General features: G+C 49.0%; 1 protein-coding gene across 1 annotated transcript; it reads left to right on the top strand.

Moving 5' to 3' along the window:
- The first annotated feature begins 620 nt into the window (after nucleotides 1-620).
- On the top strand, nucleotides 621-3,112 carry LOC105183771 (silk gland factor 1). Its single transcript, XM_011142115.2, has one exon. It carries the CDS (start codon nucleotides 1,544-1,546, stop codon nucleotides 3,071-3,073), a length of 1,530 nt encoding a protein of 509 aa, XP_011140417.1. The 5' UTR covers nucleotides 621-1,543; the 3' UTR covers nucleotides 3,074-3,112.
- Nucleotides 3,113-16,217: the final 13,105 nt, after the last annotated feature.

Here is a 16,217-nt window from a genome sequence, read left to right as displayed (position 1 = left end):
ATTCTGTTGCCCACCACCGAAACCTATCTCGCCAAGGTGGAAGGTACTATGCGAGGGGAAGGAGAAGCTGTGGAGAGGAGAAAGGGGAAGGCCAAAGTGCACACATAGCGGCGTAGTCGGGATTCAAAGATCGGTCGAGGGGACGACGACCACACCGACGTGAATGTCGGATTGGTCGGATACCATCCGAGCGCCAGGGACACCCTGGGTACGATTGGCGGGCCGGCAGCATCGGGCGCGGCAGCTACGCTCGACGGTGGGGTGTGTTTGAACAAGACCCGCCGACTCAAGAGTAGCGGAGTACACTCGCTAACCGGCCTCCATCCACACGGCACACAGAGAGAGGAGAGAAGCGAGGTTGAAGCGAGGCGGAGTGGTGTGGTGTGGTGAGGTGAGGTGGTCTCAAACAGGCCCCGCTCGATCAAATAACTGACCGCGCGCGCGGTCGACGAAGAGAGAGCCCGTGTGAGCCCAGGCTCCGGTGGTGGTTGTTGTTTCGCGCACTTGTCCTCCCCGTTACCGACATACACGCACCACACACACACACACACACGCACACACACACACACACACACGCACACGCATACACACACACACGCACATACGCAAGTACACACACATCCATACGCACACGCACACACACACACACACACTCTCTCTCTCTCTCTCTCTCCACCTTGTCATCGTCGACATCGCATCCTGCGTCCGTGTCCTTGTGTTGTCGGAGCAACAATTATTACCCCTATCTAGCACGGGGTGTGAGCCCTTTCGCGCTCGCTTGCTTACTCGTTCGCTCGGCCGCTCGCGTTCGCCCGCATCTCGTCGAGTGCTCCATCGCGTCTTCGGCGTGAACAAACTGCGGAACTGTGCGTACTGTGCATCGTCGGGAGGATAAGGACGTTGTCCGTTTTCTCCTTCGTTACGTCGTCGTACGAGAAACGGACGCGGTCCAGTGTGTGTCCGGAAGATCATACCCCGTGAGCGCGAGGTTCCCCAAAGATCCGACCATTCTCGGATCTGCCCGGTGTCTCCCGGGGAAGACCTATTCGCGAGCCGCGGTTCTTTCCCCAGGCTTTCCCGGGCTTCAGTGTGTCGTTCAGTGCTGTCGCAACATGCCGCGCGCTCGAGAGCAAGAAACCCGGTGATTCTCGGTTGGTTCGGTGAATCTCGAGAAACGCGCGTGGTGGATAGCTGGATCTGAGAGACAGCGCGAGGACCGCCGCTGCCGCTCGCAAACGCCGTGGTTTGCTCCGTCGACTGTGATTTGACCGTCGTGGTCGTGAATCGAGCGCGGCAACGTCAACGTGTTCGCCGCAGTCAGTGACAGCGCGCAGCCAGCGCTAAGTCTGCAAAGCGCGCTTGCGCGCGCGAGCGCGAGCGCGAGCGCGAGCGAGTTTGTTGTGTCTCTCGCCCGGTCTCTCGTCCGGGTGGGAAGATTAAGGGAGTACTGCCGGACTGCCAGCAGCCGTGGTATCGCGGCTTTCATGACTCCCGTTTGACAACGGCTACGCGGCAGCAGCCCACCCCGGCGCCGGTGAGCTCTATGACCATGCTGCAGTCGCAGAAATTGTACGGCGACGCCGGTGCCATGACCAGCGCCGCGATGTCCGGGATGGGCAGTATGGCGCCCACGTACAGCTCGATCAACTCGATCAACAGCTGCGTGTCGATGGGCATGACGATGGGCGTCGGAGTCGGGCCCAGTTGCAGCCCGCAGGGCGCCGGCGGCTTCAACATGAGCAGCATGAGCTCGGCCATGGGGATGGCGTCGGCGATGGGCGGCGGCGGTATGGGTGGTTACAGCGGCGCTTCCATGGGCGCCGGCGGTGCCTGCATGAGCGCCGTCGGATACGGCCCGCTGACGCCGGGCGGCGGTGCCGGTGTCAGCCGTGATCCCTTGTCTCTGTCGGAGCCGGACTCGCCGAACTCGGCGTTGCAACGCGCGCGCAGCGACAAGTCCTATCGGCGCAGTTACACGCACGCGAAACCGCCGTACTCGTACATCAGCCTGATCACCATGGCGATACAGAACGCGCCCAGCAAGATGCTCACCTTGTCCGAGATTTATCAGTTCATCATGGACCTGTTCCCGTTCTACCGGCAGAACCAGCAGCGCTGGCAGAACTCCATCCGGCACTCGCTCAGTTTCAACGACTGCTTCGTCAAGGTGCCGCGCACGCCCGACAAGCCCGGTAAGGGCTCCTTCTGGACGCTGCACCCGGACAGCGGTAACATGTTCGAAAACGGCTGCTACCTGCGTCGGCAGAAGAGGTTCAAGGACGAGAAGAAGGAGCTGACCAGACAGACCAACAAGCACCAGCAACACCAGCAGCATCATGTGGCAGCAGCGGCCGCCGCGGCAGCGGCCGCCGGCGCGACCATCGCCGGTCAGCACAGTCCGCCCACTCACGAGGTCGGTGCGCCCGGTTCTAAGAAAACTGGCGGCTCGATCCACCACGGTGGGCCGCAGCAGCAGCAGGACGACAAGGACCTGCACTCGCTGGTGTCCACGCATCATCATCACCATCCGGCCGGTTTGCATCAGCATCATACCGTCCTCAAGAGCGACAGCACCGATATCGGTGGTCTGCTCGGGCCCGAGCTCGGCGCCGCTCACGACGAGCTCTCCGCCATGGTGAATCGCAGCCTGCACCAGACTCTCTTGTCCGACACCGGTAGCCTGCATCACGGTATGACCGGCAGCCTCAAGCAAGAGCCGCTCTACACGGCCACCAGTCATCCCTTCAGCATCAACAGGTTATTGCCGCGCGACACGGCCGGCACCTCGCCCGGCGCGCAGGACACCAAGCCGCCCGAGATGAAGATGTACGAGCTGCACCAGAGCTACGCCAACTTCGGCTCGCCGCATCATCCGCACGCGCACTCGGCGCCGCCTGGCCATCATCATCACAACGGCATGCACGCCGGCACCAACGGCGCCGGGCCCATGCACATGACGAATCATCATCATCAGGAGTACTATCAGAGCCCGCTCTACCATCACGTAACCAGCGTGGCCACCACGAGCGCGCCGCCGCCTCCTGCCGTCGCCACCGCGGCGCCGGGCTTGTGACATCACGCTACCCACCCCTACGCTTTGGCCTGAGTCGCTGCCGCCGCGGCTTACGTCGCCACCGCCGCCTCCGGAGGTGCACATCCGATGCCGACATCCCCGACGACGCCCGATGACGAGCTACCCGCTCGCGCCGTCACCACGGCGGCCACCACCGCGAGACCGACGTCGTCGCCTGCGACCACGATCTCGTCCACTTTCTCATCGCTGTCGCAGTCGCGGATGTCGCAGTCGCGGCGCAGTCGACGTGTTGGCCGTCGTCATAGGGGTGACGACGACAACGACAACGACAACGACGAGGATGACGACAACGACAACGACGACGACGACGACGACGACGACGACGACGACGACGACGACGACGACGATGTCGTCGACGCTTCTGTCGCTTGCTGGTCGCCCGACGACAACAACGACGACGTATACGACGACGAGGACGAGGAGGAGGAAGAGGAAGAGGAAGAGGAAGAGGAGGAGGAGGATGAGGAGGAGAGTCGAGCCGTCGTCTACAGACGGTAGACATGTGCGCCCGCGGCTACCCGGAGGTACCCATCATCACACTTTGCCGGGGTGTTGTTACGGTCCGATCGCACGGTTCATCGTTTCGGGAGAAAGGAGAATCACACGGTTTGACGTTGTCTTTTACTCTTCAAAGTCGGTGTTTACGTTGCTTCCTGCGCTCGGATCCGAATTGCGGATTGCGCAGAGCAGTCCTGCTTCCTGGAGATTGGATGTGCGAGCGTAACGAGTCGCAGTCGCGGTATCGGGAGGAGTATGTTTGTACTCGTCAACGACTCTGGGATACTCGAAATTTTCCGTTTCTTTTCCTTTTTTTTTTTGTTTTCATGAACAAGCGAGAGAGAGAGAGAGAGAGAGAGAGAGAGAGAGAGAGAGAGAGAGAGAGAGAGAGAGAGAGAGAGAGAGATCCGTATCGTTTCCGGCTGATCTCGATTAGTCGTGCGCGATAATTAATGCTCGAGTAAACTGACGATTCAAGTATCGAGTTGTCGCTCAAACAAACGGATCGGCAAGCATCGTTTCAAGTACAATTGCAAACAACAGTCGTGATAAAGCAGATTTAAAGTCGCTATCGTCTCTCGTGAGCCTAGAAAAATTCATTACTGTTGTTCACACCGATTGTTCTCTCTCTTTCCCTCTCTCTCTCTCTCTCTCTCTCTCTCTCTCTCTCTCTCTCTCTCTCTCTCTCTTGCGAGAACATGAGGACTCTCGATTTTCTCAAAACGAGATTGATTGTTGAGTCTCCTTTTGAATGATTTTGTCGTGTTTTATCACAACTCGATCCGTTGAATTTGGCATGACGGTATTTAATGGAGAAGCGAGGTGTTCGACGGATACGTCTGAATAATCGAGTACACTGAATCACACTGTTCTCGTTTATCGTGTCGAATGTAATCGCGTGATTTCGCTGAACCGCGTGAGAGTTTTTCGCGATACGCTGTTCGAGTGTGACGTCGATATATACTTCTACGCGATATAGCTTGCATCTCGCCGGTATGTTCTACTTTTCGCGCATTATCGTATCAGGATTACCGCGTGTGATTACTCGGCGCCCGTACTCGAGAGTTCTGCCAAGTATCGTTTTCCTCGAGAATCGTAATGTTCCGAGAAAGAGAGAGCAGAGAGAGAGAGAGAGAGAGAGAGAGAGAGAGAGAGAGAGAGAGAGAGAGAGAGAAAGAGAGAGAGAGAGATCATTGTTCGATAAATTAATATTAATTTTTCAATCGTGTAAATTTATCACACATGATCGTTGCGTCGTCGTGATATCGATTCTCCGATAGCAAAGATTCTTCTGGAATTATCAAGTTACCTGGATGATGCCTTGTTGACGCTCTCCATTAAACAGCGGTCATTGATCTCGATTTTGCTGCATTGCTCGAGTATTATTTATCATCTCACAATTATCGCCGCATTTACGTATCGAGCATTGAATCGCGCGGATTGTTGTGAGTCGAATCAATTATTAATTTTTATCGCTTTTTTAAGAAACGGAGGTGATAAGAGTTTTGTCTCTCTCTCTCTCTCTCTCTCTCTCTTTCTCTCTCGCGACTCGCATAGAAATGTCACATGTCTCGATGTCGCGACTTTTGATTGAAGTTCTATTTTCTTATTCTTTCGCAATGTCGGTTATATTGGAAACAGACAGTTCTCCATGTCGCATTGTGCACGTTTATCGTCTCTTCTAATATTTTGCTTAAATAAGCGAGTGAACGTCAATTACACAGAGTCCATCCAATTTATTAATTCACCGTTCAACTATAATTGTATTTGACATACATTCGCGTGCACATTACCCAGCGACTCTTAAACGTTTGAGATTCCGTGGTATGGAAACCACGGCGTTTTGCGTAACCGAATAACCGACGCGTAAAATAGCAACACGCAAAATTCGTTGATTGATATTAATTCCTGTAATAATGACAATGCGGATCTAAATGACGTGTCGCATATTTTATGTACACTGTACCATCTTTCTTCCAACGGACGTTTCGCACGACTTTTTGCGTTGTAATCAATCAAGAGAGCGATCATGCAAAAATTTGGCGGCATTAATGTCGGAGACACTCGCACATCCTATATCCACTAATAACTATAATGTAGTTGACAACGTCACTCAGGAACGGTCCGATCGACAATCCGACAACGTATCGCGAGACTTGTTATCATCACGATTGTCCCATGGCGATGAACTGTGTTCGGTGTCGCGATCAGACCTCGATTAGCAATTAAGAGTGTGCGAGCGCGCCCCATCGACGGAGGTGCGTTCATATTGTGGCGAAGGAGGCGGCGTAAGCCTCGCAAAACAGTACCAGGTAAAAAGTGAGAGCGGTGAGCGCAAGAGCGAAAAATGTGATAATATTCGTGAAGATAAATATAAATTAACGAACGTGCTCGCGCGCGCGTGCCCCATCAGGGCATATTATACATATGTATGTTATTATTATTATTATTATTATTATTATTATTATTATTATTATTATTATTACCATCATCATAATTATTATTCGAGTATATAACGGCCGCATAATCCGACACACACGCGCACACGCGCGCACACACACACACACACACACACACATACACACACACACACGCGTCCTACGTATCGTGCGGTTTTTGTGTTTTTGTTTTTTCCGTTTCTTTTTTCCCAGGCACGCTCGCGCGTGTGCATCGAAAAATTAACGTCGATAATATAATTGATGCGGTTAAGTGCTCCGCGCGGGACACGACCTGCGTTTTTGTATAATATCTGTAGATAGTCGTATATGTACTCTGTATATATACTGTATGTATATAGTCCTATGTATACTGTATATATACTGTATATATACTGTAACGCGTATGATGTACAATATTATATAATGTTGAAAAGGGCTATATGTATATATATATATATATATATATATATATAATCTTGAATGACACATTATGTTAGGTATATATGTATATATATATATATATATATATAACGGAGCGTAAAAAAAGTGTGCGAATGAAAAAATGACAGCGAGAAAAAGGGAGAGAGATAGAGAGGAGGGGAGAGAGAGAGAGTATGTGTGTGTGTGTGTGTGTGTGTGTGTGTGTGTGTGTGTGTGTGTGGGTGTGTGTGTGTGTGAGAGAGAGAGAAAGAGAGATGTGGCACTTTGCATCATATGTTTTGAAAATATACTTTTTCTCAACTGTCGCATACGCATATTCACTTTTGCAAAAATGACAAAGAGGAGATGCTTTCACGCAATATCCCGCAAGAATCATCGTAGAGGTGATTCATGTTTAGAAACAAAACGGCGCGACGTTTGCCGGAACGTCGCGTGTCAATTCTCCTGGAAATATATTGTAAGTATCACGAGTTATGATAATCCTCCCTTTGGTTTTATTGAATCTCTTTGGCGATTATTAAGTATTTCCCTGGTAGACGAAAGTTTCAGCGATAAAAGTGAAATTTTCAACGACGACTCGAGACGCCTTCCTAATTATCATTAAAGAGACAGAAAGAGAGAGAAAAGCGAGTAATTGGCGCTAAAATTAGGTCGTTAATTGTCACATTTAAATGCATACGGCGAATTAATCGGCATCCTGCTTGAAAAACGAGAGTCCACGCGATGGGGACGCGGATGATGCGGAGTTTACACGGCAATGTCGTTGTGCACGCGAGTGTTATACGTTGCAATTTTCGCGAGTCAACATTCGAGTGCAAAGGGCCAAGTCAAGATAATCAAACGGCTGTAAGTCGTGTCGTCGGATGGAACAAAAAGAGGAATAAAAGGAGAAAGAGAGAGCGAGATAGGGAAAAAGGCAGAAAACGAAAGAACTCGGCAATTAACGCGACAGGCGTAAAAGCGCGAGCGTGTGTGACGGGTCTTGCGACAACTTCACATGTAAAACGACGTGTTATTGGTCACGTAACTCACTCCGGAGCATTCGCAGCTGGTGAACTACTCCAACCTATGAATATGAAATTCGCGAAAGCTTTTACTGTCGTGGTCGTCGTCGTCGTCGTCGTCGTGGTCGTCGTCGTCGTCGTCGTCGTCGTCGTCGTCGTCGTCGTCGTCGTCGTCGTCGTCGTCGTCGTCGTCGTCGCCGCTGTCGTCGTCGTCGTCGTCGTCGTCGTCGTCGTCGTCGTTGTCGTCGTCGTCGTCGTCGTCGTCGTCGTCGTCGTCGTCGTCGTCGTCGTCGTCGTCGTCGTCGTCGTCGTCGTCGCCGTCGCCGTTGTCGTATATAGTTGCTGTGCGCTACATTTCGATCGGAAATAGAGAGTGAAATTAAATAATCGTGCGGCGCGCGTACGATTTCTCTCGATTCTCGCGAGCGTGTCATTTTTACATATTGCTATCTAACTTTCTCGTTGAGCTTAGTGTTACTTCTCGAGTCGCCGATAAATCTGGAATTCTTTAGAGACACAATGTGTGCGCGATATGAGACGAAAAGTTTGCCTTTGATAAGATTGATCCGGTTTACATATACATATACATATTGAAAAAAAGGAAGCAAACAGAACTCGGCGTTCTCGGCGTTTCATTGTTGACATTAGAGTTGCGAATTCAAAAATCTCTGCTGAAATTGTGCACCCATGTATGCTTTTGAAATATGCACTAGACCTAATGTCAATCCGCGTAAAGAAGGAGCCACGCGTTACGAAAGATCACAGATTATTATTAATATTATTATTATTATTATTATTATTATTATTATTATCGCTTCGTTATTATAACATCACATTACAACTGTATTTGTATATCGCAACCTTTCTTTTTTTCTTTTTATTTTCTTTTGATCTTCTGGTAACATCGGGCAAAGTGTTTTCGTAAATGAAACACATGTAAATGACACACAGCAGACGGGCATATTCGAAATTGTTATTCATCAGTCACGGATACGTCGATTCTGTTTCTATTGTTTCACCTGTTATAGATATATATTTTTTTCTCGTTCCGAATCGCATCAGATTGTCCTTGTCAATGTCTCGCGAATATAAGGCTACGATTGTGAAACGCGCTGCGAGAGAGGGCGAGCTTTTTTGTGCGCTTTTTTGAGTGAGATAATTAAAGTGAATGAAAAATAGCGCGAAATGAATTATTACCGTAAAGCATGAAAAAAAAGACGCAATTTTGCAACGAGCTGCCGACAACTTAGAAAGTTCTCTCGTGAGATGGTTGCAATCGAACCCAGACTACCCTGCTCTCGGGAGTGCACCGATCGAAGAAGATATGAGGTAGAGGAAGAAGCGCATCCTGCAAGGAGGATCTTTCGAGACGGGATATGCGCGAAATGCTAATCTCGAAATTACGAAATCTCACGTTTACACATTTTCACTGTCCCTTTGGCAGTTTCACGCCATTTTTCTGAGAGAGAGAGAGGGAGTGTATGTGTGTGTATGAATCAGAGAGAGAGAGAGAGAGAGAGAGAGAGAGAGAGAGAGAGAGGAAGAAAAAAAGGGGAGACTTTTACCACCATCGTCGTGTGCATGGTATGTCGGGTTCGGGACTCGAAATCGATAAATAGTTGATAATTTGGCGGTGGGCTCGGATTTCGATGATGTAAATACATAAAAATGATCTCTATGTTGTACTCGCGAGAGACGTGCGCGCACACGCGTCCCTCGCGAGCTTGTACATTTCTCGAAAGAAAACAAACTGTATTATAGTATCGAAATTATAACAATTTCAATCTCTGATTACCTCTGTACCTTCGATTCTTCGGTTCGATTCTTCGATTCATCGTTCTCAATCGAACCTGCTTCCTCCCTGTTCGACAATTTTACATCGTCATTCAACCGATTCAAGTGATCGAATGACGAGAGGTAAAGAGAAAGAGTGAGTGAGTGGGCGAGCAAATGAGCGAGTGAATGAATCAGGCACAAAAGGACGAGTAGGATATGAATAGGCGACTCGTAGATTAAAAAAATCACACTTAGCGGTATTCCAGCTAGATCCTTGAGCTAATATACAAGTGATGGAGCAACGGGCGAAAATAAAAACACAAACTCAGGAGGCGAATCACAAGAAAGTGGCTCCGCATATCTTTGAGCACGTCTTATTAAGCGATGAATTAATGTTTAATTAAACGACTGTCTTAACATTTGTCTAGAGAGAGAGGGAGAGAGAGAGAGAGAGAGAGAGAGAGAGAGAGAGAGAGAAAGAGAGAGAGAGAGAGAGAGAGAGAGAGAGAGAGAGATCCGAGTAAGGAGCGAATCGTTGTTTAGTTCGCCAATTGGATCCGTGATTTTGTTTCAAACCATTTCTCTCACTTGTCCATCACTTGTCCATTGGTTTAATGGATTTGCTCGGAATATTGCACTACGAAAGAAAGAAATTGCGCCATTGTTAGAGAGAAAGAGTGAAAATAAGAAAAGCGATGAATCGACAAAAGGTAAGGATGTAAATGTTTCAATAAATCCACGTATTTCTACGAAAACTAAACGTTGTTTCTTTCGGACGCCACAGCTTCCCTCCCTTTGTGATTCTCCTCCTCGTGCGACAACAACCAGTCGTGCGTATTTTATTTTGTAATTCTCGACAGATAGATAATTCTCGATGAAAGTATAATTGCGCGGCATTATGTTTTTACCATACGATGATTTCGCGGTAAAATTTAATTAAAATGTATTGAACGCCAAATGTGTTTCATATGCTAATGATATGCAAACAGTCGCATTAATTGTTACTTTTGTTAAAGCAAACGACATTACATCGCTGCAACGCCGTATTAAATTCATTAAGCTCATTTCTTCAAATGACAAATATCTCAAACATACAACGGCCACGGATTATTCGTCGAGCAAATCGCGATTATTGCGACATTTATCTGCGATTAGCAGTGGCATCTTCGAGTGTCTTTATCATACTGTGTGCGCATTGAAATATGTATCCAATATAATTTACAATGTTGTACGTGAAATTGAAAATTCTTATCGTAATCTGCCGTTGCGCGGTTCTTAATTAATTGTCATACACTTACGATGTGTTTGTTTTGTGTGACACATATTTCTTTTCTCTTTTTTTGTCTCAAGTGCGTTACTTTCAGCACAGATGGAGTGTGCGATGAATGGGACGAATTTATATATTTATTCTCGTCCACCCCTTCCGATCTTCCTTTTGATTTCATCTACTTTAGGACATTGGAATCTTGTGGAAAAAAGTCGCTAACCGCTGAATTAAATTCTAAACTGAAGTGTGTCGGTCGTCGGAATTGTCCGTGCGTGCGTGTAACCAATCAATTAATTACGACTGCAATGTCAATTTTTATGGCACTCTGTTGTGCATGTGATATAATTATTAGAACGATATCGTGAGAACGGTAGCAATTTCGTACCAATTTGTACCAATGGCGGATGAAAAAAGAACTCCATCGATAACGTCGATAACGTTGATCGATTTCGGTTGTGATAACATGAAGACGAGTTTTCGTATGGATGCGTGCGTGAAGGATAAGATTAAAAACACGATAAGTGCGGTAGCGTGTGTATAACGGCGGCGGCGTCTTCTTTGGCAGAGGGTATCTGAAAAATTTGTCATGTCGATAATAACACACCGGGATCGCATGTGTTTGCGCGCGCGCGCTGTGTGTTTGCGTGTATATTAGTGTAATTTCCAATTTATTATTTTTCATCCAGGTAGAATATATTTATGTCGTGGATGTGAACTCGCGTTGCTAGAAACTACCGATTGATATGTTGATACACGCACGTAAGAATACGCATATATATATATATATATATATGTACATTAATATCATACGCATTATCTCGTTCGTTTTCTTCAGTAATACTCATGCGAGCACCTCTATCGAAAACGGAATGCGGGAACTATCTCACGTTGACTCATACAATTGGAATTAATCCTACGGTCATAGTACTCGTTTCCAAAATCTGTTGCGTGTCGATCAATCGTTAGAAGCATTCGATCCGCGCGCATTTATTAAACGTGGCGGTGGCGCGTCGGCGCGGCACAGGCGGCGCGCGTTTTGCCGTCGGTATAATAATATTTAACTTCGATTCCCCGGGACATTTGTGCGAGAGCACACTCCACTCATCTATACTCACTGGTCTTAAGCTTTTTGCGTGCGGCCAAGTGCGATCGCACATCTTGTGTAAATTTTCTAATCTGTATATGCAATCCGTTCGTCCAATGTCGATTTATCGCGCGCGGTTCGGCGCGCGTAATTTGTAATTCAAAGTGAAAGCCGGAAATGCGGCAAATTCGGCATCTCATAGGATTAATTAATCGTCCTGCAATCCACGTTGCTAGAATGACCGAAAGAAACTGATTACTTTATGGGGAGCAAAGCATTTTCGGGCTATACCGCAAGAAATTCGACGAAAACTAAAGATTATAAACTCAACGCTTCTACTGCAAATGCAAATTGTGTCACAATCACGAAATCACAAATTGTGTCCTCTTGTGTTTATGTTAATACAGGAAGATGTTTTCGTTTCAGTCGACACAAATGTTTTATCGTTGAAGTGGAAAGATTCGCAAGCTCGCGATTTTATTTATCTCGATAATTATCGTGTGGCTGAGTAATCGTCGCTATTTACTTACGTAAATCGGTAATATACTTATGACAGGATGATATTTCAGAATCTCTCTTCCGACAAATTATTGATTTTCCTAGAACGTAGTCGACGAACGAATTTAGATACGTTTTTATTATCTTATCTCTCACTCTCACACGTGTCATATGCGTCGAGACCGTCAATAGTGGCTATCTTAATTTTATGTATCTCAACAAGCCCTTCGGGCTTCGGGCTGTTGCGCCGCTACACAGTTACCACATGTCAAATTTTTCCTAAAAGTGCGAACAAAGCGCATAAAGCGCGACTTAACCGCAGGCTCGCACAGTATGCGCTATCAAAGGATTTCCCTCGCATCCTCTATAAAGTCATGAATTATAAAGATTACGTCCTACGTGAGAAACACATCTTCCCCTTTTTCACCGTCGTCGAGTCGAGTCGAGAGATGATCGGCGAAATGATGAATATGGCGCGCGTATTCACATCGGTGTCCGCTCCAAGTCCACTTTTGGATGCCGCGAGATCGCGAATGAAGTGACCCGTGAATGATTTTCCTGATCCGCGCGATTCGCGCGATGTAGGAAACGCAAACCCGCGAGATCGCGGCGGGTCGATGGCGAGTTGTGTATCTCTCACGGCTGTGGCGACCATATCGTGGCGCGCTCATGCTAATGCCGCTCGTGGAGGAGAGTCGGTGGCCGGCGTAGCACGTACATAATACGTAACGCATACGCGGCTTCGGCTAACGTCGGCGGATTATCGTGGGCGATAAGGTGATGGTGCGCGCTAGCGATCCTGTGCACATGTATGTATGAATATATGTCTGCCTCTCTCTCTCTCTCTCTCTCTCTCTCTCTCTCTCTCTCTCTCTCTCTCTCTCTCTCTCTCTCTCTCTCTCTGTCTCTCTGTCTCTCTGTCTCTCTGTCTCTCTCTCTCTCTCTGTCTCTCTCTCTCTCTCTGTCTCTCTGCCTCTCTCTCTCTCTCTTCTCTCTCTCTCTCTCTCTCTCTCTCTCTCTCTCTCTCTCTCTCTCTCTCTCTCTCTGTGTCTCTCTGTCTCTCTGTCTCTCTGTCTCTCTCTCTCTCTCTCTCTCTCTCTCTCTCTCTCTCTCTCTCTCTCTCTCCTCTCTCTCTCTCTCTCTCTCTCCTCTCTCTCTCTCTCTCTCTCCTCTCTCTCTCTCTCTCTCTCTCTCTCTCTCTCTCTCTCTCTCTCTCTCTCTCTCTCTCTCTCTCTCTCTCTCCTCTCTCTCTCTCTCTCTCTCTCTCTCTCTCTCTCTCTCTCTCTCTCTCTCTCTCTCTCTCTCTCTCTCTCTCTCTCTCTCTCTCTCTCTCTCTCTCTCTCTCTCTCTCTCTCTCTCTCTCTCTCTCTCTCTCTCTCTCTTTCTCTCTTCTCTCTCTCTCTCTCTCTCTCTCTCTCTCTCTCTCTCTCTCTCTCTCTCTCTCCTCTCTCTCTCTCTCTCTCTCTCTCTCTCTCTCTCTCTCCTCTCTCTCTCTCTCTCTCTCTCTCTCTCTCCTCTCTCTCTCTCTCTCTCTCTCCTCTCTCTCTCTCTCTCTCTCTTCTCTCTCTCTCTCTCTCTCTCTCTCTCTCTCTCTCTCTCTCTCTCTCTCTCTCTCTCTCTCTCTCTCTCTCTCTCTCTCTCTCTCTCTCTCTCTCTCTCTCTCTCTCTCTCTCTCTCTCTCTCTCTCTCTCTCTCTCTCTCTCTCTCTCTCTCTCTGTCTGTCTCTCTGCCTCTCTCTCTCTCCGTCTCTCTCTCTCTCTCTCTCTCTCTCTCCGTCTCTCTCTCTCTCCGTCTCTCTCTGTCTCTGTGTCTCTGTCTCTCTTCTTCTCGACAAATGCTGTCGCGAGGACGCGCTATCGGACGCGTACGCTCGCCTGCTCGCTCGCCGTAAACGAGTCTTAGTTAACGGATGGACACGTGGAGGCGCAATCTCCCGCGGATTATTCGACATGATACACGGGGCAGATATACACCGTGAGAGAGGCACTACAAACCTGTGTATCCGGCCAATATTTGACTAAATCATGAACAATGTTTGATTGTACACACGCGCGTTCGCGCGCACATGCGCTCGCCGGTGCGCAGCGCTCGAGCGGTGTGCGCGCGTTTCGGCATGACGCGCGGCCGCATAACGAAACGCCGCACGGTTGCGCATCGCTCGCAAGCCGTATATCTCGCGTTAATTCGCAGCCTCTCATCGGGATGGGGTGGAGGGGGCAGGATTATCGCCTCGCCGGGGCTGGGCGGCGGGAGGGAGGGTTACGCCAGAATATCGACGGTGAAGGTGTCCGTCGACGCAAAGGGCCCCCGGAGAGAGACCCGCACCGAATCGACGTTCCGTTTGCGCTCTCTCTCTCTCTCTCTCTCTCTCTCTCTATCCGGCCGTTATTTGACGTTGCGCGAGGAGGCGCAATCTCGTCAGGGAGCGGAGAAATTATGCGACGAAACAATTAAATCCTTAAGCGTGTTTCGACTCGATTCGAGGATATTCGAGAGGTTGAGAGGGTAAAGAAGAGACGAAAATATCGGGTTTGTTGTTGTCATTTGCCGAAGGATGGACGGCTGATTGCGTCGCCTGACGTCCTGACGTCCTGACGGACGTGTGTGGAGGTGACGTTTTTCTCTTATCAGAAAATTCTCTTATCATTCGATTTTTCGATACGGCGCGTAAGCCTGCGCGCGATCCGATCGACGAAGAACGAGCCTTCCACCACGAGAGCGCTCGCTCACCGTTATCTACATTCTATGCGATGTAACGGACTCGCATCGCGGCGTAAACATCGCGGACGGATACTTTTGGCAGCTTTATGTAGCGGCCAAGTATTATACGAGCGCACTTCGTCCGTATTATATCTCGAGTGCCGGGATTCAATGCGAAGTGCAGCGTAATCATTAGAGTCTCTTCAAGCCGTAGAACTGAATGCGCGCGCGCGCGGCCCCGGAAGGATCGGATGCTACTTTCTTGCGGTCTCGAGGAGGAGGAGGAGGAGGAGGAGCAGCAGCTCTTCCTCGAGAATATTGACCTCGGTTCGTTTCGATTTCCCAGTGAAAAATTCTTCAAGGACGGCGCGAGCCTCGTCGGACGCGAGACGATGGCGATAAATAGTGAATCTCCGACATGTTACTCTCCGTGAGGAGGCGCCTGGCGAGATTTCAAGCGTTCTTCATCGTTTCCAGAAAGTTCAAAGTTTATAGCGCGATGCGCTACACGTGACACGTGTGCCGCCATGTTTACGCCATCGTTTACGTACGCGTTCCGTTTAACAGCACAGCTACCGAGCGGTCAGAAATAACCGATTTGTAATTTCCCATAAAAATTACTCAAATTTAAACAACGACGCGTCTAATATTCTTAGTCGGCATTGAAAAATTAGAAGAAATATAAGTAAACAGTTTTTCCTGGCATAGAATATCTTTGTAGAAATCTGACAATTTGACATTGGCTCTGGTAGAAGCTCAGCTGTCGCGTTAATCGTCCCGGCATAGTTGTAACGTTAAGACAGCCAATTATTCTTTTCTCCGACATTCCGTGCACTTGGACTGCACATCATCATTTTTTCGAACTTGCCGTAAGCGTGCGCGCGCGCGCGCGCGCGAGGATTTAACGAGCGTAGCGGGGGTTGATTTCGCAAGCCGGGCAAGCAGGGCTGCGTCGGCGAGTGCATGTACGCGGGCGAACGCCATATCCGTTCGATATAACCCTCGTGCTGAAAACCAGGCTGAGCGCGCGATGAGGTTGCAGCAGGGGAAGGCTGGCCGGAGGGCAAGAGTCGGCCCGGCCGGAAGCGAGCCGGAAGGTGGAGGGCGGGCGCTATCGACTCGAAGGAAGAGAATCATCCGATTCCGCGTGCACTCTTCGCTCTAATCGCTCTCCATGTTTTACCGAGTCACCGCGAGTGACCGCGAGCTGATGCGTTACAGTCGACGCGGGCGCGGCTCGAATGAAGATTATAGCGAAGGAGAGCCGCGAAAATTCCGAGCGCAAGCTTCGGAGCTTCGGATGCGTTTTCCGACGAAACACGTCGTCGCGCGAAGAATGCGCTTTTCCCTTTCCAACACGACCGTGCCGTGGGCATCCCGTGGGCTTGCTCTTCAATGACAGCGAGGTCACGTCGGT

This window comes from Harpegnathos saltator, unplaced genomic scaffold, assembly GCF_003227715.2.
Source record: "Harpegnathos saltator strain DR-91 unplaced genomic scaffold, Hsal_v8.6 scaffold13, whole genome shotgun sequence".
Taxonomy (NCBI): domain Eukaryota; kingdom Metazoa; phylum Arthropoda; class Insecta; order Hymenoptera; family Formicidae; genus Harpegnathos; species Harpegnathos saltator.
The sequence above is the reverse complement of the archived record's forward strand: the minus strand, read 5'-3'. Positions and strand labels throughout refer to the sequence as shown.